We start from the raw sequence: 23918 nt of genomic DNA, 5'->3' as shown, positions 1-23918 counted from the left end.
CGGGCATCCTAAGGTAGCTTATCCCTTTTATCCCACTAGGAATTAAATATGGAATTGACTTATTGATAACAAATAAACTCAAATGAATTTAGACAAATTACACCCTAAATGAATTAATCAATCATTAAAATTCATTGTTTACATGTTTTCTTAGATTTGCGAAGTTGGGACATTACAATTGGTATCAGAGCCTGATTCTGCCATCCTGTTAAGGGTTGTTAATGCAAACTTATCAAAGGAGAACCAGAGGAAGTAGTAACCACATGGGTGAACCATTGGAAAATGAACTTAGAACATTCATGGAAAACAATGATAGAAAAACTCAAGCTCTAATGGAGCAAAATGAAAAAACAAGTCAGCCTTTGCTTCAAGCCTTACAAGATATGAATACCACCATGAACACTCTTAGAAATCATTCCAATGGCAGAGAAGAAAACTCTAATCATTCTGAAAACACTCATAACACATCTTCCAGCTCCAGGATACAAAAACCCAATTTCCTACCTAGAGAGGGAAATAATAGGGAAGAAACAAATAACTCCTCCATGAATAACACAGAAGAAATGGCCATGGCCTATGCTAGATTAGGGCCAGAAGTAAGAGAAGTTGTATCTTTTAGGGAGTTTTGTGAAGCAAAGAAAAATGAGACCCCTAGGAGAAAACCATTCAGCAGGGATCTAAAACACAAAGTAAATAAACTATCAATACCTAACTTTGATGGCTCCGGAAAAATATCAGCTCAAGCATGGATACAAAAACTAAATACATATTTAAATCTCAGCCCCATGACAGAAGATGATGCAGTCCAATTTGCCATTTTACACCTAGAAGGTTTAGCCCATGAGTGGTGGTATCATGGCACCCTCACACAAGGTCATGATGGTATAACAACATATGACGAGTTCACCCAGAAACTCATTAAGAGATTTGAGAGGAAACACCCACAAAAAGATTTCAAAGAATTAACCCTCTTAAGACAAAGGGGAACAGTGGAGGAATACATCACTGAATTTCAAAAAATTTCTGTAAGGGTCTTAGGGGTGGATGAGGACAGGCTCACATATCTTTTTGTGGAGGGACTCAAAGACTCCATTAAAGGATTGATGAGAGCATTAAAACCCCCTACCCTAGACGATGCCATAGATAAAGCTTTGGGCCTAGAAGACACTTCAACTTGGGAGAAACCCTCCAAAACATTCACTAAAAATACACATACTAAAGAATGGCCTAGGAAGGGAAACACCTTTAAAGAAAGAGAAGAGCTTAAGAGAAAGAACGTATGTTACCATTGTCATGAGAAATGGGAATATGGTCACAGTTGCAAAGAGGGAAATGAAAGAGATATGCTTAAGAAAAAAAATCTCTGTTTTAAGTGCAAAGAAAAGTGGCAACCGGGACACATATGTGGGAGGAAGAGCCAAGCCCATAACTTGGAAGCCTTATCTAGTGATGAAGAAGAAGAACTCAATGAACCCCCAAGCAAAAGAGAAAAAATTACCGAAGAGGTGCAAGTATCATTAGCAGCAATTTCCGTAGCCTCAAAACACCATCCCTTTAGAATCAAAAGTGCGATCAAAGGACAGAGGGTAATTGCACTACTGGATAGTGGGGCTACCCACAACTTTATTGATAAAAGCTTAGTTAAGAGATTGAAGCTGACAACACAAGAGTTTAAGGGTTTCCAAGTAGCCCTTGACGACGGATCCACTTCCTCATGTAACCAAAAAACCCTTCAATTAAGCATAACATTAGGGAAACACCCTACCAAAGAAGATTTCTACGTGGTCGAGTTAGGGGATTCAGATGTAATCCTAGGAATTCCTTGGATACATTCCTTGGGAAGATTCTATCTCGATCACCCCAAATTGGAACTATGTTTCACTCAAAATGGACAGGAAGTGTTAATCCAAGGGCTGCATGATGACACAACCAGAATGGTAACCTCCAAAAGAATGGAAAGGATTTTTAGACGTAGTCAAGGAGAGTGGGCTGCCCAATGCATGATACTAGACCAAAATTCAAACCAAGGGGAAGCCATTCATGTTGATATTAAACCCATTATTAGAAAACATAAAAGGGTGTTTGAAGACATCCCAAAAGGACTGCCACCCAAGAGAGGATTTGAACACACTATTGAACTTGAAGAAGGTGCAAAACCAGTAATCACCACCCCTTATCGCCATCCAAGGGGCTATAAGGAAGAAATTGAGAAAGCTATCAAAGAACTTCTAGAAATGGGGCACATTCAACCTAGCTCCAGTCCTTTCGCCTCCTCTGTTGTATTGGTAAAAAAGAAGGATGGGACCATGCGGATGTGCATTGATTATAGAGCACTCAATAAGAAGACTATAAAGAACCGATACCTGATCCCTAGGGTGGACGAACTTATAGATGAATTACATGGAGCAGTATACTTTTCAAAAATAGATTTGAGATCAGGATACCATCAAATAAGATTGAGGAAGGAAGATGTTCCCAAAATAGCTTTCCGATGCCACTATGGCCACTTTGAGTTTCTGGTCCTTCCATTCGGCCTTACAAATGCCCCTGCCACTTTCCAGTCATGCATGAACCACATCTTTAGGGGACAATTAAGAAAGTTCCTGTTAGTATTCTTTGATGATATATTGATTTACAGCAAAACTTGGGAAGCACACTTGAGACATATAGATGAAATTTTGGGCCTACTTGAACAACATTCTCTTTTTGCCAAAATGTCAAAATGTGAGTTTGGAATGGAATAAATTTTGTATCTTGGTCATAAGATCAGCACCCATGGAGTTAAGGTGGATGAAGAAAAAATTGAAGCCATCAAAAATTGGCCACAGCCCCGAACCCTCACTCATCTCAGAGGTTTCCTAGGTTTATGCAGTTACTATAGAAGATTTGTTAAAGGATTTTCAAAACTAACTTCCCCCTTAACAAATTTAACTAAGAAGGGAGCATTCTTATGGTCAGAAGAAGCCCAATCCGCATTTGAAAAACTTAAAGAGGTAATGAGCTCTTGCCCAGTCTTAGCAATTCCGGACTTTTCAGCACCTTTTGAGCTTTATTGTGATGCCTCAGGAGAAGGCATTGGAGCTGTCTTAATGCAAAAGAAACATCCCATAGCCTTTGAAAGCAGGAAACTTAGAGACACAGAAAGAACCTATTCAGTTTATGATAAAGAAATGCTAGCTATTATGCATGCATTAGAGAAGTTCAGACAATACCTGATATGTGGGAAGTTTATAGTTAAAACTGATCATAACAGCTTGAAGTTTTTTCTAAATCAAAAAGATTTGAATGATAGACAACAGAAATGGGTGAGTAAACTTCAGGCATATAATTTCGACATAGAGTATATGAAAGGGAAATATAATGTTGTGGCAGATGCTCTCTCAAGGAAACCTTACTTGGGGTCTTTATCAATCCTATCTATAGATTGGAAAGCAGCTCTAAGTACCGAATATGCCAAAGACCAATTCTCTAGCAGCATTCTAGATGGGAAGAAAACAGATGAAAATTACCGGGTAATTGATGACCTTATCCTCTACAAAAACAGAATCTATGTTCCATCAGGGTCTAATATGAAAGAAGATATTATAAGGACTTATCATGACCTTCCTTTAGCTGGTCATCAAGGGTATTATAAAACCTACAAGCAGATCAGGGAAAGATTTTCATGGAAGGGGTTGAAGGAAGATGTACTGAAGCACACCCAAGAATGCATGGTGTGTCAAAGAAATAAAGAAGAACACACCTTCCCGTCAGGATTACTTCAACCACTACCCATCCCAAATCAAAAGTGGGAGAGTATATCCATGGACTTCATAACAGGACTTCCAAAGGTACAGAATAAAGATTGCATTTTTGTAGTAGTGGACAGATTAACAAAATATGCACATTTTCAGGCCATTCCTTCAAGTTTCGAAGCATCACAAGTGGCCGACGTCTTCTTTAAGGAAATTTTTAAGCTACACGGTTTACCCAAGAATATTGTGAGTGACAGAGATAGACGATTTCTTAGCATATTTTGGCAAGAACTATTCAAACTATCAGGAACAGAGCTAACACCAAGTACCAGTTATCATCCACAGACTGATGGGCAAACAGAAATCGTAAACAAATGGATAGAAGGTTATCTAAGGAATTATGTTTCAGGTCAGCAGAATGCTTGGGTAAAATGGCTACATCTTGGAGAGTATTGTTACAACTCAACCCATCATATGTCCATTCGAATGAGCCCCTTTAAAGCCCTCTACGGGTATGAAGCAACATCCTTTGGGGATCTCATCCGATCAGAAAGTCATGTACCAGGTGCAAAAGATTTCCTCCGACAGAACATAGATATCATGAATGCCCTTAAAGATAATCTTCACCAAGCACAGAACCAACAAAAACTTTATGCAGACAAAAAAAGGATTGAAAGATCTTTTGAAGTAGGAGACTTGGTATTTTTGAGACTCCAACCTTATAAGCAGTCATCCATTAAAATCAGTGGAGCCGAGAAATTGAAACCACGATTCTATGGTCCTTATAAAATTTTAAGAAGGATAGGTGAAGTGGCCTATGAATTGGAGCTACCAGATCACAGTAAAATACACAATGTATTTCATGTATCCCGACTAAAAAGGGTTTTGGGTTTACACATTTCCCCTTGTACTGAGCTACCCCCACTTGATAACGAAGGGAAGTTGATTTTGGAGCCTGAGCTCATCCTTTACAAGCGAGAAAGGAAATTAAGGAGAAGGACCATAACAGAGTATTTAGTCCAATGGAAGAACCTTCCCAAGGAAGATGCCACATGGGAGAGAGATGAGACCATTAATTGTCTTAATCACAGATTGCTTGAGGACAAGCAAATTTGAGTGGAGAGGGCTGTCATAACCCCACATTTTTGCAATTATAAAAGATAACATTTATACTGTAATTAGAAATGACTCCTTGTCTTATATTAATGTAATAATCATGTGTTAACTCCTGATTTAATTTTACCATAAAAAGATGTTGACTAAATATATAATTAGAGATGAGTACTAAATAAATGTAAATATAAAAAAATAATAAATAAATAAATAAATAAAATATATATATATATATATATATATACAATTTAAATACATTGTTATTATTTAATTATTGATGCATAAATCTTAAATATAAATATACAATGTAAAAACTTAATACATTATAAACGATATTAAAAGAACTGTTAATGTAATAGGCGCTAAACTTAAGAGATCGTAGGGTATTTCACCAACAAACACACCCTATAATGATAACGGTGCGTCTATACATTTGGGCGCTAAAAAGGAAAGTTCGGGTGGAACGGTGACAGGAACAGTCACCACCTTGCATCCGCAACAGGAACAGTCATCCGCCTCGACCCCCCCCCCCGCGCGGGTATTTAAGTAAACTCGTGGCAAGGAAGTGGGGGGTAAGAAAGGCACGCGGAAAACAGAATAGAGAGAAGGGACGCACGAGACACGGGAAAAAGGGACGCAGCAACAGGAGATACAGGTAAGTAGTGTTTCGACCCTTGTCTAAATTCACAATAATATTTAATGAAATTGCATTCTGAAAAATAGATCAGTATTATTGCATAAATGTATAGATTTTGGGTAGCTGTCAAATTCAAAATAATTATATTCTAGGATGGTTAAGATACACCTTTATATATATAGAAATTAGATAATGAAATTATATATATATATATATAATATGAATACATCTCCACATATTACATAAATTAATAAATATTATACAACTACTAATTAAGAAAGAACCATATTATGTAATTAAGAATTAGAGGAATGATCTCTACCAAGATAATTAATAAAGCAATTGCATATCCAAACCCGGTGAGATAAATGAGGAATTAGGCAACAGGGATAGCAGGAACTAGGCCTCTGTCAGGTAGGCCACCCACTGCAGTTGACAAAGGGCTTCTGGCAGGAGGGCCAAGGGGGTGTGTACCGTCCTTGGGCTTGATAAGCGCTACGGGCATCCTAAGGTAGCTTATCCCTTTTATCCCACTAGGAATTAAATATGGAATTGACTTATTGATAACAAATAAACTCAAATGAATTTAGACAAATTACACCCTAAATGAATTAATCAATCATTAAAATTCATTGTTTACGTGTTTTCTTAGATTTGCGAAGTTGGGACATTATAGCGTCCCTTCTTCTTTCCTAGAACCCCGGAACCCTGAGGTTCTGAAGTTCCTTCCTTAGCCTTTTTTTTTTCAGTTCTCCGGAACCCCAAGGTTCCGAAGTTTCCTGCTGCTCTCCTTTCTCCTTCTCGGAACTCTGGAACCCCGAGGTTCCAAAGTTCTTTCCTTGTCTTCTCCACTTCGGGAACCCGAGTTTCCGAAGTCCTCGGACTTCTTTCTGGCTAGCAACACTTCCGGATGGCGTGATCGACACTCAAAGCTTTAAATGCTCTGATAGCTTTTGTGACTTATGCACCTTCTTTTGTGGAGCCACAGGGGTGCATTTAATGTTTTGGCAGGATTTCCATTAGGAGAGGTATTAGGCCATGCTTGTTGTGGTGACTTATGTTATGTCTGCATACTCTGACTTTGGAAGGTCAGTCAAGCCACCCTTCTCAGGGTTGCCTTTTCAGAGTATGGAAAGGTTGCTTGCATGTACAAAAGTCAAGTGCATGCACTTCCCTAAACTCCCAGATTGACATACAGGGGTCATGATCACTCTTGTAACCAATTTGCTATATAAAGGCTGTTAAGCCTCATTGTAAAGAGTTCTCTCCCTACTGGCTTGAGCTATTCTATGCTCTCTCACTTCTCTTGTATTATTTTGTATTTTGCAACTGTAAGTTGGCCATTGGCCTTATAATTAATTGAAATCACCATTCTTGCCTTCTTTCAACTTATGTATGCTGTGTATGTTTAGTTACCTTCATCATAGGTGTATGTTTTATGGTTCTTCTCTCATATATGTTGTGTTAAATTTATTTCGGAGTGTGACTTGTGGGAAACCTTCTCCCCTCTTGACATTCGGCGAATTCTAACCTCCATACATGCATTGGGGTTACTCATACAACTAAAGGTTGTGCATCTCCTGGGTATTTCAATTGATTCTTGGTGTCATTTCGGGTAGGGAGAGGAACAATATCTTCTTGGTGCATCACCTCCTTTTGTTTTAAGCATTTCTCTCTCCCCTTTACCTCTGCAATTTGTTAGGATAGGCTCAAGAGTAAGTTTTGAAGTGTTGAGTTGGTTCAACACCTGCACCTGGATCGAGAAGGAAGCCGGCCTTCTCCGGAGATTCAACCCCCTTGCGCAAGGTCCCACACTTCAGGGTTGTTTCCATGTTTCACAAGGTTGCTGAGTTGATAGCTCAACAAGGGTGCAAGCTTTTGTGATAACAAGTTCCTTGACCAGCCAAGAGAGAAATTTGTGGGGACAATAACCTCCATAAGATTCAACTACTTGCAGGGGTGAAACATCTCCCAAGGATGGCAAGAGAGATTTCAGATCAGGGATCTCCATTGTGCATCAAGGTTTAGGAGTTTTTGCAGCAAAATTTGAGTGAGCTACCTGCTTGTGTGGCTGTATCATTTCTAGGTAGAAGAAGCCCAAAAAAAAAATACAGATTTAGCATAATCTTTTGTTTAGTTTATCATCAGCAATGTCATGCCTGTGTGTAGCAGATTTGGAGAGGCATTTGGATCAAGGTTTAGGAGTTTTTGCAGCAAAATTTGAGTGAGCTACCTGCTTGTGTGGCTGTATCATTTCTAGGTAGAAGAAGCTAAAAAAAAAAAACAGATTTAGTATAATCTTTTGTTTAGTTTATCATCAGCAACGTCATGCCTGTGTGTAGCAGATTTGGAGAGGCATTTGGATCAGCTGTTTTAAGTTTATTTGATGCTGGATGAGTGAGGTGCTTGTGTGCCTAGTTGACCCCATTTGTAGCACTTTGGAGGGTCATTTCCAGCCCAAACTCCATTCTAAGTTGCTATCCTTTAGCAGAATCACTTCACCAACACACACAATCAGTAAACAAGGGTCGCAGCAGTCATTAAGAGTTGAATACACGTAAAACAGACCTATAATAGGCCATACTAGCTGAGGATTGTGGATTTTCTAAACAGCCCCAACACAAGGGCTAGTCACAGTGTATATTAGCCAGCACAAGAGCTTATATCAGACCTTTATGTGGTAGTGGATTGGAGAAGAAGAAGACTGATTTTTATATGAGTGTAATTTATTTTTTGAGTAAGCTTCTTGGTTGTGTGCTTGCTCTCAAATCAGCTTGTTAACTACCTTAATAGAAGGAACTACTGGGTATATGTGTTTGTGATTTGAAAGACTCTTATTTGTAATAGTATTTTTGTCTTATGAACTAGTGAAATAGTTTACAGCAGCGATCTGATCGAAATTGTAAGCTTGGTTGTAATCTCTTCATTAGTTTCTGTTTGCTTCTTTACTTGAAAAGCTATTCAATTGTTCTTTCTCTCAAAACTACAAACTCAAATCAAAACACATTTCTGCAACTTCTGTCTAGTTTTGAAAGACCACCAAAAACATAGGATGTTATAGTTTATTAAACTAAAATTAACAGGCAGGTTGCAGTGACAGTGTTCCATCTAGAGTGAGACATTACACCAATCAACTCTTCCACTGCCAATTCTATTCGAGAGTCATTCAATTTAGTAAGACGGATAAACAAACAATAAAGCTATAAAAAGAGTGGAGAGTAAGGGGTTTTATTTATCCATAGCGATCTACAAAGAGGAGTATTAAAAAGGTTGTATCATCCATAAGTAGAGAGTTGAAGTAGAAGGGCTTGACAAAGAATTTAATACACTTTTACTTCTCTATTGAGCAATACACTTTAGTAGAAGAACAATTGCCCCTATCAACTAAGTTTTGTATCCCTTAGAGGGTTTTTCTATTAAGAAAATCCTGTGTTTGTTCTGCCTGTTATCAGTTTAGCATTTCACTTGTTTATAAACAACTTTTTAATTTAATCATATTGATATTGACATTTGGATGTCCAAGTAGAATATAAATTATTTTTCTTGATTCCCTAGTTCCTAGCTTACATGGTAGCAATTATAGATCAATTAATATTAGACAACAATTTCTTTGAGGTCTGTAGGGAAATTTTGGGAACACTGGATTTGTGTTATAGTCATAGAAACGAGACTCGCACAAACTCGCCTAAACTCAGTGAGTTGCGAGACGGGTCAAGCCTTGCAAGTCCTAGGGGCTTAAACTTGGACTAGACCAAGTCTGGGATGAACTCGCCAGACTTGTTGAGTCTAGGCAAGTCCACCTAGATCTAGCCAGACCCCCAAAAAAATTGTCTCAAAATTTCAATGGTTTTTTGGTTTATGACATGCCCCCAAAATATCCATGAATTATAACATTTAATTCCCCATCTTTGTCTTCTAGTCAGTCTCATTCTCTTCATCAGACTATATGGATGTTTCAGAGTGGTTTCAGATCTCTAGGAGTTATAACGTAAATTCTAGGTTTTGGAAGATCTTATAAATTTTCAAACAATGAAATTTCGGTAATCAGCATGCTCCTATCAGCATTCTCTCGCCCTCTATCTCACTCAGTTTATTTGCCTTCAACTCTAGATCTATCTCTCTCCCTATTGCTCTTCCTCTATCCCTTTCTCTACCTCTCTCTGTCACCCTTAGACCCCTGCAAAGGGTGCTACCCTCAACCTTGTTTTGGTGTTGCCCCCAAACCCCCATCAAACCATAAGTCTAAGCAAGTAATAGGCCAATGATGAATCATGATCATAAAAATATACATAATACATATCCCTTGTTGCAAATCTCTACATATTCATAGTTAAAAAAATATTATGGCTACTACATCATCTAGGACCTACCTTAGATGCCTTCGTAGGAAGGATGTAGGCTCCTTTGAGCCATAAACTTCTAGTTATTGTTTTGATATTTGTTTGGAACTTTTGATGTCATGGATTTCATATTCCATTTGTTGTATACGTTTGTTAATATTTATATATCTAAGTGTGCTATTTCGTTCAACTACAATTTGCATTTATACTTATGTGATCGATGTATACTTGTGTACGTGATCAAATTAGCTTCTATTTGTTGATGTTATTGTGTCATAATAGAAAAGAAATCTATTGGTTTTAAGATGGTTATTCCACAAATAGGAGCAACTTAGAGTCATGAAAATTTGCTAATATAAACAAAAGTATGCCTTTGTAATGTCCCCTACTTGGTTCAAGATAGTTTTACCCGTAATTAATCGATTTCCAATATATTTATAACTTAACTAAATCGATTAATAGACAAAACTATCTTAACATGAATCCAACCTAGGATGTTCTACCTTTTCTTTAGTCTATCAAGTACTAGCTATCTTACCATACTAAATAATTAATCCTATTTTGATTTATAAATCATTTACGCATTTATTAATTTTTAATTAATAAATACTTATTATTATCAATTAATTAATAAATACTTTGTTTTGGTGTTTTAATAAATATTTATTACTTTAATCATTAATAATTACTTTTTTATTATATTAATATTAACTATAATTATTATTTTAATATTTATTATTATCCATCTTTATGTTATCCCCCATTGATCATTCTAATCATATAGATACATAAGTAAGTAAATATAGTAATGTGGCAGACAGATCTGACCAAAGAAACGGGACTCGGACTCGGCTCGGACTCGGCAAGGCCAACTCGGACTCGGCTTCAGACTTAGCTCCAGACTCGGCTGGACTCGGGATAGTGAAAAACTCAAGAAATTTAGAGATTTTTAAATATTTAAAACTTGTTTCAGACACCCTTTATTGAATACACCTTAAAGACACAATAACATCATCAAACTCGGCTCATTTGATTACATACACAAGTATACATCAATCACATAAGCATAAACGCAAATTGTAGCTGAAGAAAATAACAAACATAGATATATAAATATTGTCAAATGTATACAATATTACAAAACTCATGGAATAAAAAATCCATGTCAACATATGATCATCATCAAATGTTTCATACAAATACCAAAGGTAAATACAACTACAAGTCTATGGCTCAGAGGAGCCTGCACTCTCCGGCCCCAGCCCCCTGCGAAGGCGTCTAAGGTAGGTCCTGGATGATTCAACTGCCATAGCCGCTCCCCGTGACACCATGCCATGCTCACCAACATCAGGAACATCCGTGTCACTATCTGCCTCTGAATCTCCTATCTGTGCTCGTGCTCTCCGCTCCTCCTCTGCCATGGCTACAGTCTCAACCTCTATATCTACCTGGTCGATCCAATCAATATCAGACTCGGAGGTTAAATTTTCTCTACTTCTATCGACGCAGTTTCCCCCATATTTTTCGTCAGGGGTTTGGGGGCAGCGCCCCCAAGGTGGGGTCAAGGGGCAGCGCCCCTTGTGCACTCCTTGTCCCGATACAGGGCGAGGTCGAGGGGCAGCGCCCCGCGAGGCCAAAAATGCTTATTACAAGTCTGAATTAGGGTTTCTTTGAGAGTCTTCCTTAGGGCCTGGTTTTGCTCTTGTTGCTAATTGGGTCTTGCTTGGTGAGTGAGTATCATTCTTGAAGGTCCAAGCTAGGTCAAGTTGGTGAGTGATAAAGTCTGGAATGTCATCCTGATCTTCAAATGCCCTGAAATTTGGCTAAGTCTGGAATGTCCTGATCCTGAAATTTGACTAAGTCTGGAAAACTGAAGAATCCTCCAAAAACTAGATTTTGCAATATAACTCCTGGAGGCCCGAAACCACTCTCAAACATCCTGACAGTATATATGGAATATAACTTAAAGTATAAGAAAGAAGAAAGATATAAGGAAATGTCACTTATACTTAAATGTTATATTCCATAAAATAATCCTGACGGAGAGACCAAAATGTCAAATTTCGCCCTTCCAAAAAAACTTTTTAAAATGTTTTTTTTTTGGTCATTTTATTAACCCAGCTAGTAGCCCAGTCTGGGGCTCAGGACTCGCCGAGTCTGGCGAGTTTACTCTCCAGACTCGGCCGAGTCCGAGTCCGAGCCCCTGGGACTCGTTTGGCCTGACTCGGACTCGGACTCGCCGAGTTTGGGCGATTTCGGGCGAGTCTCGTTTCTCTGGATCTGACACATAACAGATCCGGTCTGCCATTCTTATGTTCTTATATATTGGCTTTACATATATTTCACTCTTATGCTAATATTATGTAATTTGCCTATCTGGGAATTTCCTTTATAAGTCTGCTGAAGATCAGTCTAAAAGAATAATTTCTGAGTTATACTCCCACATAATATCGTTAACACTATATAATAATTATAATTGCAACTTTATTATTATAATTAAAACTATATTATTATTATTAAGTTTATTAAATCCTACATAAGGATGATATCGGGCTCCATATATTATGCATATATATATTAAGCATATTCCCGCGCATACCACAAAGAACAAAGATGCTACTGCCTGCAACTAAATAATAGTTCTGATCTGATCTGATTTGTGTTCTTGAGATAAGTCTGATATTCATATAACTCTAATAGGTATACGTATGATGTGTAAATAAGGATTTCAATAACTTTATTTGATCATATGAATTGTCTTCAAATATTTATAATAAAAATCCACTTCCAGTTATAATGATACATTGGGCCGATTACACATTATATTCCTGATTTTGAATATGGATTATTGATTGCAATCCCTAGATTGCTGTCTATGTTCCAATACTTGTCTATGCTGATCCCCCCCCCTTTAGCGCTCTCTTTTTTTTTCCCTCATTATATAACTTGCAACCTCGAATGGTTGCATCACTCCATAAGCAACTAGTCGTATCATATCTCTTCATAAATAATTACTATTGTCTAACCGCACTTGTACATGTGTATTAGTTACTTGTTCTAATCGCACTATTTCCATGAGTATTGGTTATTAACACAAATCAATTTATATGTCAATTCGCTGCTTTGTTTATTGATTGTTTACGTTACTTTTAATCCTCCGTAACCTTTGACTAGTCACCGCAATTCCTTTCATCATATTACTGTTCGTACTCATCACACAATAATCTATGGTTTATTAATTCTTCCCCACGGCACTACCCTAATCGATGCTTATCTATAATCACCTTCATCGTATGCCTCAGCCGATCTGAGGTAATTAATTTCAGGCCGAACGTTCTTATAATCGTGTATTGCCGCTTGCTTATTATCAAATGTTTGACTCTTGACCCTGCAATACCATTCATTCGCTAATTCCCAGCTACATCACCTTTTCTCAGTATCATTGTATGATCGTTTTTCCTTCAACCAACTAGTCAATATCTTCATTGCTCAATTTAACCATAGACTCGAATGCTTTGTCGTGAGTTGGCTATAAACATATATTGTTGTCCATATTTATATGTGCCTTCATATCTATAATCTTTATTAATCACAGAGTCATCTTTAATGAGACTATCTTAATTGTTTCCTCCTTCACGTCTTTGTATGAGTTCCTTGATGCCTTATATTATCTATAAAGGAGCTTTCCTTTAGTCGTTAGGTTCTAGAGTTGTAGTATCTGGATATGGACATCACACTTGTTTATAGATAAGAATATATAAATTATGTTTATGATATAATATTTCAAAAATATTATAAGTAATAAATATTAATATTTAATAAATAAATAAGTTTCAAATAATCCTTTTTTTTATAATTATTATATTAATTAATAATCATTTAGGATATATATATTTATTATTTCATTTGGGATATATATATAACGATCAAGGAGGGACATGAAAGTTTAATGAATAAACAATCATCAATGAGCAAAGTAATTAAATATTATTATTAATCAAGACATTAAATATTATTATTTATCAAGTATTACTGATACGGGGATATGACAGACTACCAAGTATTACATTTTAGTTATTATATCTTCTAATCCTAAATGCAGCTTTTCATGCCCTTTTTATACATTTATTAGTGATTAATCGTTGCAAAGGCAGACAGATCTGACATGCCATTACTATTACTTTAAGATACAATTAATCCAATTTACCTTTCAAACAATTGATTTAAAAGAAATATTAAATACTACTGTTGTCAGGTTGGCATATACATTATTGCCTTAGGATGTGTATGGTTTTGTTTTATTAATCTATTTTAGTAATACAAAATTGGGGCATGACAGCCTTAATGAAAGTTAGAAGAAGAGAAGTAGATAGAAGATGGACTAGAAGAGAACATATCACAACATATACATGGGCCAGCCATTTTGGATGAAAAAAACACTACCAAAAGAAAACCTCAACATATTATTTTGTCAAATTGTGCAAAAAGCTGGTCTTTAAGTTATTTTATTATGACCTAACTATTCCTAATGGTTAACATATCATCAACATACAAACAAATGATGACAAAGTGATCATCTACCTACTCTTCTATGAACAAACCCAAGGTTCAACACATAATAATCAAATTTCTAACTTACTACATCTTAGGAGATTGTTTTAGATCAGATAGGGACTTTTTAAACTTATAAACTTTCTTTTTCCTCCCCTTACTAATGAAAATTTCAAGGTGAGACATATAAATATCTTCCTCTACATACCATGCAAAAAATTTGTTTCAACATGTATTTTCTCTACCTCTAAATTCAAAGCAGTAACAATAGAAAATATGAATCTATTTGAATTGAATTTAGCAACAAGAGAAAGATTTCACCTAAGAATATTCCCTCAACTTGAGAATACCTCTTTGCCACTAGTCTTGCCTTAGACATATCCAACTTATCATTGATTTTGTATTGTAAATATCCACTTGCAACCAATAGGTTTCCTTCTATTAAAAAGATCAACCAAGTCCAAAGTTTTACATTTGTGCAAGGCCATCATTTGCTCTTTCATGGATTTTTCCAAGACTTAAGTTATTTTAAAGAGAGATCTTCCTTCACAAAAATAAGTTCATCATGAGTACAAGGAAAAGAAAATATACAATGAAAGTCAAATGGGTTATACCTTTTAACTAGCCTTTGTACTCTTAATTGGAGTTTGAAACTCTTCTTTTTCTTTATTTGAATTGGAATTGTCTTCATATTTCTTGTCTTGATTATCGTCTTGATCCTCTTTTTCCTCATCCTATCCTTGGTTACATGCATTTTCTTCTTCTTCTATTTTAAAAGACACATTTGATTTATCTTGTTCTTTTGGCTGCTCAACACTAGAAAAACACTACTTTCCCTTAAAGTAAGATTACAAAAAATAAATTGCTTTGTGTGTTAATGCAATAATCCCTCCAAGGTGTTAGCTTAAATCCACAAGAAATTTTTTTGATCACTCGAAACCTAGCTCTTCCTAATCACCAAGTTCTCAATGTGGGCAAGGTGAGAGCATATGGAGACTAGAATGAGGACAATAGAATTAATCTAAAAGATATTAACAGCTAGTTGACCAAATTACAATGTAAGAAAAGTCATAGATTTGACCAAGCCAAACTGATTGATAGTGAAATACAAATTCTGATCAAACCAAACTAGTTGAATGTAAGTGGAATTACATCAATACCAAAATGGCATACTAATTCACTCAATTGCAATACTTGCCAAACATGGTAGATAATATTTTGAAAATGAAAGAGGGATCGAATGGATAAACCAACCAAGATCTATTACAATGATAAAGCAAGATTTAGCTGTAAACCATCTAGCCAATTTGGAACACCTGGTCATGGATTTCAACTGAATAAAGGGAATTGGAACTGTATATCCTATATCTGATTGAAGCATTGACAATTACTCCCCACACACCCTTGGGTGGGGGCTACAGTTTGGGTGGGAGAACCCCTACTATTCTAAGGGCTGAGCCTAGGATCTCAACCTCAAAGTAATGCAACGGGCTAGGGCTCTCTGCAATGCTACCCTTATCTCTGCTACTAACTCAGATGTTCTTTCTCTCATTGTCTTTGGTGTGCATTTGTCAAGATCTTAATAAATGTCAAACACTAGTGGTAAACCATCTGATAGTTACAATATGATATAGAAAACAATTATTAACTTCAAATTACCAAACCTAGATAATTGTCAAACATTTATTCAACCTTCAAGAGAGAACATTTTGTCAAACTATTGATTTAAAACTGAAAAATCAAATAATGACCTATAATAGGAAGGAGAAGCATTTGGATGATGAAGAATGATGGAAATATCACATACCCTTGTTGCCTTGTTTAATAATGGCTGATAGCAACCCAAATAATGATGAGAACCATGTTTGGCCCATTCTGGATTTTGCATTGTCCATTCCCAATATTGTAAGGTGGCATAGATTGCCATGCTAGTAGCAATAGTTGGATTGAATCTGATCAAAAAGGTAATCACAGCCTTTATGATGTATTGCTCATGTTAGGTCCCAAAACCAATCTCCCAAATCTTAGAGCTTTTTCCACCTTGAGAGACAAAGCTTTATCTTCAAGAAGGGGAATAGAGGCTCATCAAGAGACTCAAGATCGTTAATGATTAAGATGTGAGAGCGAATAATCTCTCCTATTCTTTAGGTTCATCTTAAAACTAGTTGGCTATTCCTAGAGGTATGCTTGAGGAGGAACTTAAATTAAAAAAAAAAAACATTTATATAAAACCCACAACCATGTACAAATGTTAACCCCAATAATTGTCACTAAGTTAAGTTTGTTTGGCTGGAATAACCTCTCCATACCATGCTATAAATATGACAATAGTGATGTAATCCCTTGAAATAATTTCTTTTTAGACTCTATAACATTAGCAGAGCATAAAGATGCTATAAATGACTCGCTGATAATGCAACATTTTATTTCACTTAAGATTTATCCCTAGTTGTAAAATTGAATCATAAACAACAATGTATAAACCTACTTCTTGTTGACGGGAATAATCATTATGTTATGTTGGTATATTATGTTTATGTTGTCGTCGGTAATAATGAGTTACGGCGGTCAGTTAGTTAGCCGACGGGTAGGTAGTTGGAGTTGCGACGGTTGTGTCGCACCCCTTCGGCTGTCATATATTGTACCACCTCCGGGTGTTGGAGGACATGTAATGTTGGCGACACATTATAATATGAACATCTTTTGACATTAATGGCAAGCTTATTCTGGTACTTCTTTTGTATTTGCATTGTGCATTGCTGTTCGATTTCTGTATTCTTCCTGTTTACCCAGTGAGGTAAACATTTGGCGCCGTTGCCGAAATTATTTCGAGAGGGACGGGAATATACTACATGGCACAGGGATAATCGGACAACCATTGCCCGAGGGGACGAGCAGTAACCCTGACGAAGATCACCAAGAACTGTTCGAAGGAGAACGAGCACTCACAAAAGATTTCTCTTGCATCCTTCAGGCGGCCATCGAAACACACGTACGGAGGGAAGCCACCATTGAGGCTGTTCCAGAGGATGCTGTGTGGAGCACGCTTGGTGTAAGCCCGACGGTGAATCGGTTGATGAGCAATTTGCCTAACCTTTTGGCTCAAGCATTTTTGGCTCTTCAAAACCGCAGAGAAGACACCTACCGTGAGAACCGACGATAGCACATCTTACGAGAATTTCATGAGCGCCAGGATGACGGGCGTAGAGAGGACCGACGAAGGACAAATAATCCTTAAATTGTGAAGGGAGAGAAATAAAGAACACTGTTGGAAGCGAAGAATTATGTTGATTGTATACAAAAGAATGAATTAATAAAGACTGTTGTGTTTTGGTTTATGTGTTGTGAAACATGAAATTGTACCACAATTAATGCCCAATTTATTGAATAAAGACAGAAATAAGAAATTAGAAACCGACGAGTGGGAGGCTGCGCAGAAGGCTTTGATTCTGGAACAACGTGTAGAACATAGACGGAGGCTGAGGCAACTTGCCAAAGGACGACCTGCCGAAGGGTTGCCCGAAGGGAACCAAGGAGGTGTCACGGAAGGTGCAGAAGCCGAGGGGAATTTCTACGCGTCGCCGGACTACTGTAGAGCAAGAAGCCTCGAAGAGTTTCTGGAGGAAACTAGGTTACGGAGAGAACTAGTTGAAGAGACTCGAGATCGGTTCAAAAACTTATCTCTCACGCCACAAAGGGAGGATCATCGAAGGGAGCCGGGCACAGGTGACGGCGAAGGGGGAGCTAACCGCACGGTAGTCGCTCTCACGCCACAAAGGGAGGATCACCGAAGGGAGGATCACCGAAGGGAGCCGGGCACCGGCGAAGGGGAAGCTAACCGCACGGTAGTCGCTCTCACGCCACAAAGGGAGGATCACCGAAGGGAGCCGGGCACGGGTGACGGCGAAGGGGAAGCTAACCGCACGGTAGGTACAAGGCAGAACACCGTACCTTTGGTCACCACCACAAGAGACATCAGCGACATCAGAGGGAGCAGCGCAGGAGGGCAGACACGGCCACAACCACCTCCAAGTGGACGACTTCCATCAATGGCGACCAAACAGAAGTTGCCCAAATTCAACGGGGATAGCAAAGATGATCCCACACGGCATTGCCATACCTGCGAAACCATCTGGACAGCCAACGGGGTGACTGACCAGGATGAATGGATGAAGCAGTTCCCCGCCACACTGAGAGGAGTGGCTATTGACTGGCATTCAGACTTGGATAAAACCGGGGTAACTACGTGGGATGAATTGAAGAAAGCATTCGAGAAGGAATTTCGGCTTCTCCGAGATGATAATGAGATAGTCTCGGAAATCTATGGAACAAAGCAAGGAAAGAAGGAGACCGTACGGACATATGGCCGCCGGCTAAAGGAATTAGTCGGAAAGATGGAAAGCCAACCGGCTGATGGCTTAAAGAAGCGGTGGTTTGTCGAGGGTCTGAACCCTAAGCTACGACGAAAGATGAAAATTGTGCCTCCGACATCCTACGATGATGCATACAACCGTGCCATGGACTTGGAAAGTGAAAATAAGACGGCCAAAAAGAAGAAGAATAGATCTTCGTCATCCTCTGAAGATGATACGTCGGAAGAAGAGAGTAGCAGTGATGAGAAGCCGAAGAAGAAAGTCACGGCCCTTCAGAAGGATATGGAACGGATGTTAAAAGAGTTTAAGACAATGAAGGGGACCACAAGCAAGGATGATGAACTGTGGTGCACGGATTGTAAGGAGAGCGGCCACACAAAGGGTGTCTGTCCCAAGAAGGCATTCTGTGACATCTGCCAGATCATGGGACATTCTACGAAGGAATGCCCATACAATCTGAAGGCACGTAACCAGCAAGTGCTCTTTGCACATGAGCAGCCCTCCACATTGGATTCAAACAATAATGCATCTTCCGGAGGCTACCGAGGAAACCAACGAGGCGGACGAGGGAATAATAATAATTCCACCAGAAACAAGGTCCAATACGACGCGAAGGGACGCCCGATGATTCAATGTAGGGCTTGCAATCAATGGGGTCATTACGCACGAGAGTGTAATAACAATGACACCACTCAAAAGCTATGTCGGTGGCGTGGCCCCGGTGACCATGAAGATGCCGATTGTCCGAAGTCTGGCGTAGGGGCCAATCTGATTGATATCGAAGGCAACACACGAGGTAAAGAAGCCATCCTTGCTCTTACCCGAGGGCAGGCAAAGGAAGCCCGATACCCCCATCCCTGCACCGAGAAGCAGAGAATGACGGAGGCAAGGGAGGAAATAGAAAGGGCCATGAAGCCCAACGGGGAGAGACACACGAGTCATCTGGACCCTACTGCACAGACACGGAGAGGAACATTGTACGACAGATGCTCCAAATGGAGGTACCTGTGAAACTGGAAGACCTCCTACACACCATACCGCAATTGGGGACAGTGTTGTTGGGCACAAAGGCTGATAAACCCAAACCGAGAGACATGGACGCTCCCATACTAGGAAGCTCGGCAACAAATCCAGTTGTACTTACCGTCAACAATGGCCGACACCCAGCCGTGGTGGAGATGGGTATCCTCGGCACCATCCTGACAGATACTATAGTAGACGGCGGTTCCGGAGTAAATGTCCTTCCGGAGAACACATGGAAAAAGCTAGGAAAGCCCACTCTGTGGCCACCTACGTTTAATCTGCTAGGTGCAGACCAGCACGGGATTAAACCCCTCGGCATGTTGGTGGCACAGCAAGTCACCGTGGGTGCACAACCTTTTGTACTCGACTTCGTGGTCATTCCATTGAAACAGAAAGGGTATGATGCCATACTTGGAAGAGGATGGTTGGTGGCAGCGAAAGCAAACCACAACTGGAAACGAAATACACTCTCGATGGAGAGCGGAGGCAAGAAATTCACTATTGATCTCCGGACGCAGTTGGTGAGCGAGGAACTTGCCTCTTCCTCGGGATCTGGATCCGAGAGGGAAAATGACCCACGAGACGAAGGGAGAGAGGGGATGGACCCAGATGCCGAAGGCATATTAAAAATCGGAGGTTGCTGTTCGGAGGATGACACAGATTCACTAAATGGATTGTTCCATTGGCAGCAGGAGGACTATGAGATGTTCTCACCCTCCTGTAACGTATTAAGCATCGAAGGAGAGGAGCCAGATCAATATCCTCCAGAATACAGAGAATATTGGAAGGGAGACGCCCCAAACCCTGGCGACGTAAATAATCCGAAGAGTGTCGGCAACGATTGGAACCCTGTGTGGAAGGCCGCAGCCTTCAAAATCTTTATTATCCTTCTTCTTCTTATGTACGGGAAGGAGACCGTGGTCCCTATAGAATTTGTGGTTCCAGGTCTTCGGATGGCCATGGAAAATAAACTTGCCACCAATAGGTTTAAATTGAAACCCTATCACGCGAAGCGTGCAGGGGACCCGAGAGGCCGGACGGACACCCGAGAGCCCAAAGGGGGACCCAAGAGGATGGAAGGGGACCTAAGAGGCCGAGCAAGCGACTTGAGAGGCACAGGACAAAAGCAGGAGACTTTTGGGTGAGGAAAACCGAGAAGGATGAAGGGTGATCCCAGAGACAGGGGACCCGAGCCGAAGACTCTTTAGACAACTTACCCAAAAAAAAAAAAAAAAAAAAAAAAAAAACGTACGGCAGATGACCGTACGGTTGGAAGAAAAAAAATATATATATAAAAAAAACAAAAAATGTATAAGTACCAAAAAAAAAAAGAGAGAAAAAGGCCACCGTACGGTGGGCCCACCGAAGGTGGCATCACCGTACGATGGAACCACCGACGGTGGAGCCACCGTGCGGTGGAACCATCGTGCGGTGGGACCACCGACGGTGGAGCCACCGTGCGGTGGAAACACCGACGGTGGACCCATCGTGCGGTGGAACCACTGACGGTGGCACCACCATGCGGTGGGAGCCACCGAAGGCCGCGAAAAATATAAAGCGCCGCATGAAGACACCGCCGCGCAAGGTTAAAACGCCGCACACCGCACAACACCGAACACCGCCGCACAGCAAGGGATAGAGGAGGAGGAAGATGCACCGCACGGCCCGACGACGCACCGCACGGCCCGACCAACACGCACAGCAAGGGTTACGCGCAACAGCTGCAAAAGGGAAAAGAAAAAAAAAAAGAGACCAAGCCCGCACAATCCACATAGCCACGTAAGGGCAAAACGACCGCCACAGGTAGACCAAGCAGCCGCACGATTGGAGGTGCCAGTGTTGTTGTTGACCGTATAGGGAGGTTGTATGGCCGGGGTGCCATCGGGGACATTACAGTGCCTTATTAAAAAAAAAAAAAAAAAACGACGACGGATTGAACACTGAAAATATTGGAGTGTAGAAGAAGGGTTTTGACATCATAAAATATCACAGAAATGATGCGCGCCATGGCTGCCCCTCGACCCCGCGAGGGCGCTGCCCCTCGACCCCGCTGGGGTGCTGCCCCAGACCCCGCGGGGGCGCTGCCCCTCGACCTCGCTGGGGGCGTTGCCCCCAGACCCCCAGTTTATTTTGAGCTACAAAAGACCACGGGAAGTGTTGTGGTTGTCCGTATTGTGCGAAAGAAGCCCACAGCTAAGCATTGGCAGGGAAGCCATAAGCTGTAGAGGGAGACGGATTTGGAGGTTGCGAACAAACAGAGTTTGAGGGAAGGCATTGCAGGTCCGCGCAGTTGTATGACACCAGGGAGTTATTCAGTTCAGTTTTTAGCCTTTGGGGAGTGTGATGGAGGATTTGAGGTGGCTCCTAGCATTTGTGCCAATGGATTGTGGCCACCTCCAGGCATGACTGGTACGCTTTGAGGAACTCGGAGTATGTCTCGGCTGGACGTGAGGTTGCCTTGGTGGATGCACAGAGGGCTCAGGAGGAGCTGACCACCAGGTTGGAGGCAATAGTCGCGTGAGACTTAGTTCAGCGTACCCAGGAGTTGGATGCCGAGAGAGCAGCACGGGTGGCTATCGAGGACAAATTGGCTAGGGAGACAGAATCATTTGAGTAGCAGTTGGTGGAAGCTGAGACTGAAAAACGTGTTTTGCAGACAAGTTTGGGTTAGGCCCAGGAGAACTGTGATGGCAAAGGAAGCAATATTGGTGAAATCCGCACTTGAGCATCAGATGGTAGCAGAAAAGGGTTTTCAGGCGAGGACGCAGCAAGTGTATAAGATCCGGGCCCGACTGGCGTTAGTAGTTCCTGCCATTCATCTCTATTTTGTATTAAGTCGTCGGAGTTGACTTCTTTTCTTGGGGGGATGATGTTGACGGGAATAATCATTATGTTATGTTGGTATATTATGTTTATGTTGTCGTCGGTAATAATGAGTTACGGCGGTCAGTTAGTTAGCCGACGGGTAGGTAGTTGGAGTTGCGACGGTTGTGTCGCACCCCTTCGGCTGTCATATATTGTACCACCTCCGAGTGTTGGAGGACATGTAATGTTGGCGACACATTATAATATGAACATCTTTTGACATTAATGGCAAGCTTATTCTGGTACTTCTTTTGTATTTGCATTGCGCATTGCTGTTCGATTTCTGTATTCTTCCTGTTTACCCAGTGAGGTAAACACTTCTACTTTCTAAACTACTAGTGAATAATTTTATCAATTTTAATGGATGTGGAAAGTCAACAGTCCTATTGACTGGTGCCTTGTTGGGTGATGGAGTCATATCCAACCATGAAAAGCAAAAAATATGAATAACAACAAATTTATGATATAAAATGAAATTTTTTTCTTAATAATCCTTGTCTAAACTCACTGATATTCAACTACAATAGGTAGAAAACCATTACATATACCAACTATTCAATAGATTTAAATGTCTCAACATTTTCAAATACCCCTTATAGCTACACCAACAAGTGAGGTGGAAGATAATTTACAAGAGGGCCTAGCACACCTCTCATTTCTATATATATATGAACTAGTAATAATCAGTGAAACCGAGAGACACATCTCCAACCCCTTGAGACACTTCTTGAAGACGGAGACATGTCTCTGGTACTCGTACCATTTTTGGAGACTTGAGGGTGTGCAGAAGACTTGCGGTGGAAGAATCCTGACATCTCCAGTAAAAAAAACACGACGTTTTTGTCTATTGCTATATTTGATAAATCAAATACATGAAATAATAATATACATAACACATACTAGACACAGTGGTAAAATATATCTTTATTCACACATGAAATTATTACAGAGGAGAAGACCAGGATTACAATATTTCCGATTATATCGTACTACCTTCCTTGGCGGTACACAACATATTTAAAGGACCCAACGGTTGTCGAGAGGAACACAACCGTCAACCAACTGCCACGTAACTACCCGAGAGTGACAACCCAATTAATACATTGGAAAATAACAATATTATCAAATATAACGATAGACGTTTTATGCCGACTACATCATCTCCCCCAAAAGAAAAAATCGTCTTCTAGACGACAAGTAAACATCAAGTAACATTCGAGAAGACTAATGACAAACAATGACTTGGAATAGACAACCCCAACTTGTAGTGTACCTGCCAAAT

At 39.9% G+C, this 23918-nt stretch overlaps 1 protein-coding gene across 5 annotated transcripts in view; it reads right to left on the bottom strand.

The window, feature by feature from the left end:
* The window catches only part of LOC131078302 (tyrosine decarboxylase 2), a 345647-nt gene that overhangs the window by 14613 nt on the left and 307116 nt on the right, over positions 1–23918 (bottom strand). For 2 of the 5 annotated variants that reach the window (XM_058015968.2, XM_058015966.2), the window contains exon 13: positions 14990–15141. The exons of 2 other annotated variants lie outside the window; for them this stretch is intronic. In XM_058015968.2, the coding sequence (XP_057871951.1) occupies positions 14990–15141 (152 nt within the window). Of the gene's footprint in view, positions 1–14989; positions 15142–23918 lie in introns of those variants that run through there. One more of the 5 variants, XR_009113764.2, reaches the window with a different exon arrangement.

The sequence above is a fragment of the Cryptomeria japonica genome, chromosome 5 (genome assembly GCF_030272615.1).
Source record: "Cryptomeria japonica chromosome 5, Sugi_1.0, whole genome shotgun sequence".
Classification (NCBI taxonomy): domain Eukaryota; kingdom Viridiplantae; phylum Streptophyta; class Pinopsida; order Cupressales; family Cupressaceae; genus Cryptomeria; species Cryptomeria japonica.
This window is presented reverse-complemented; position numbering and strand designations above follow the sequence as displayed.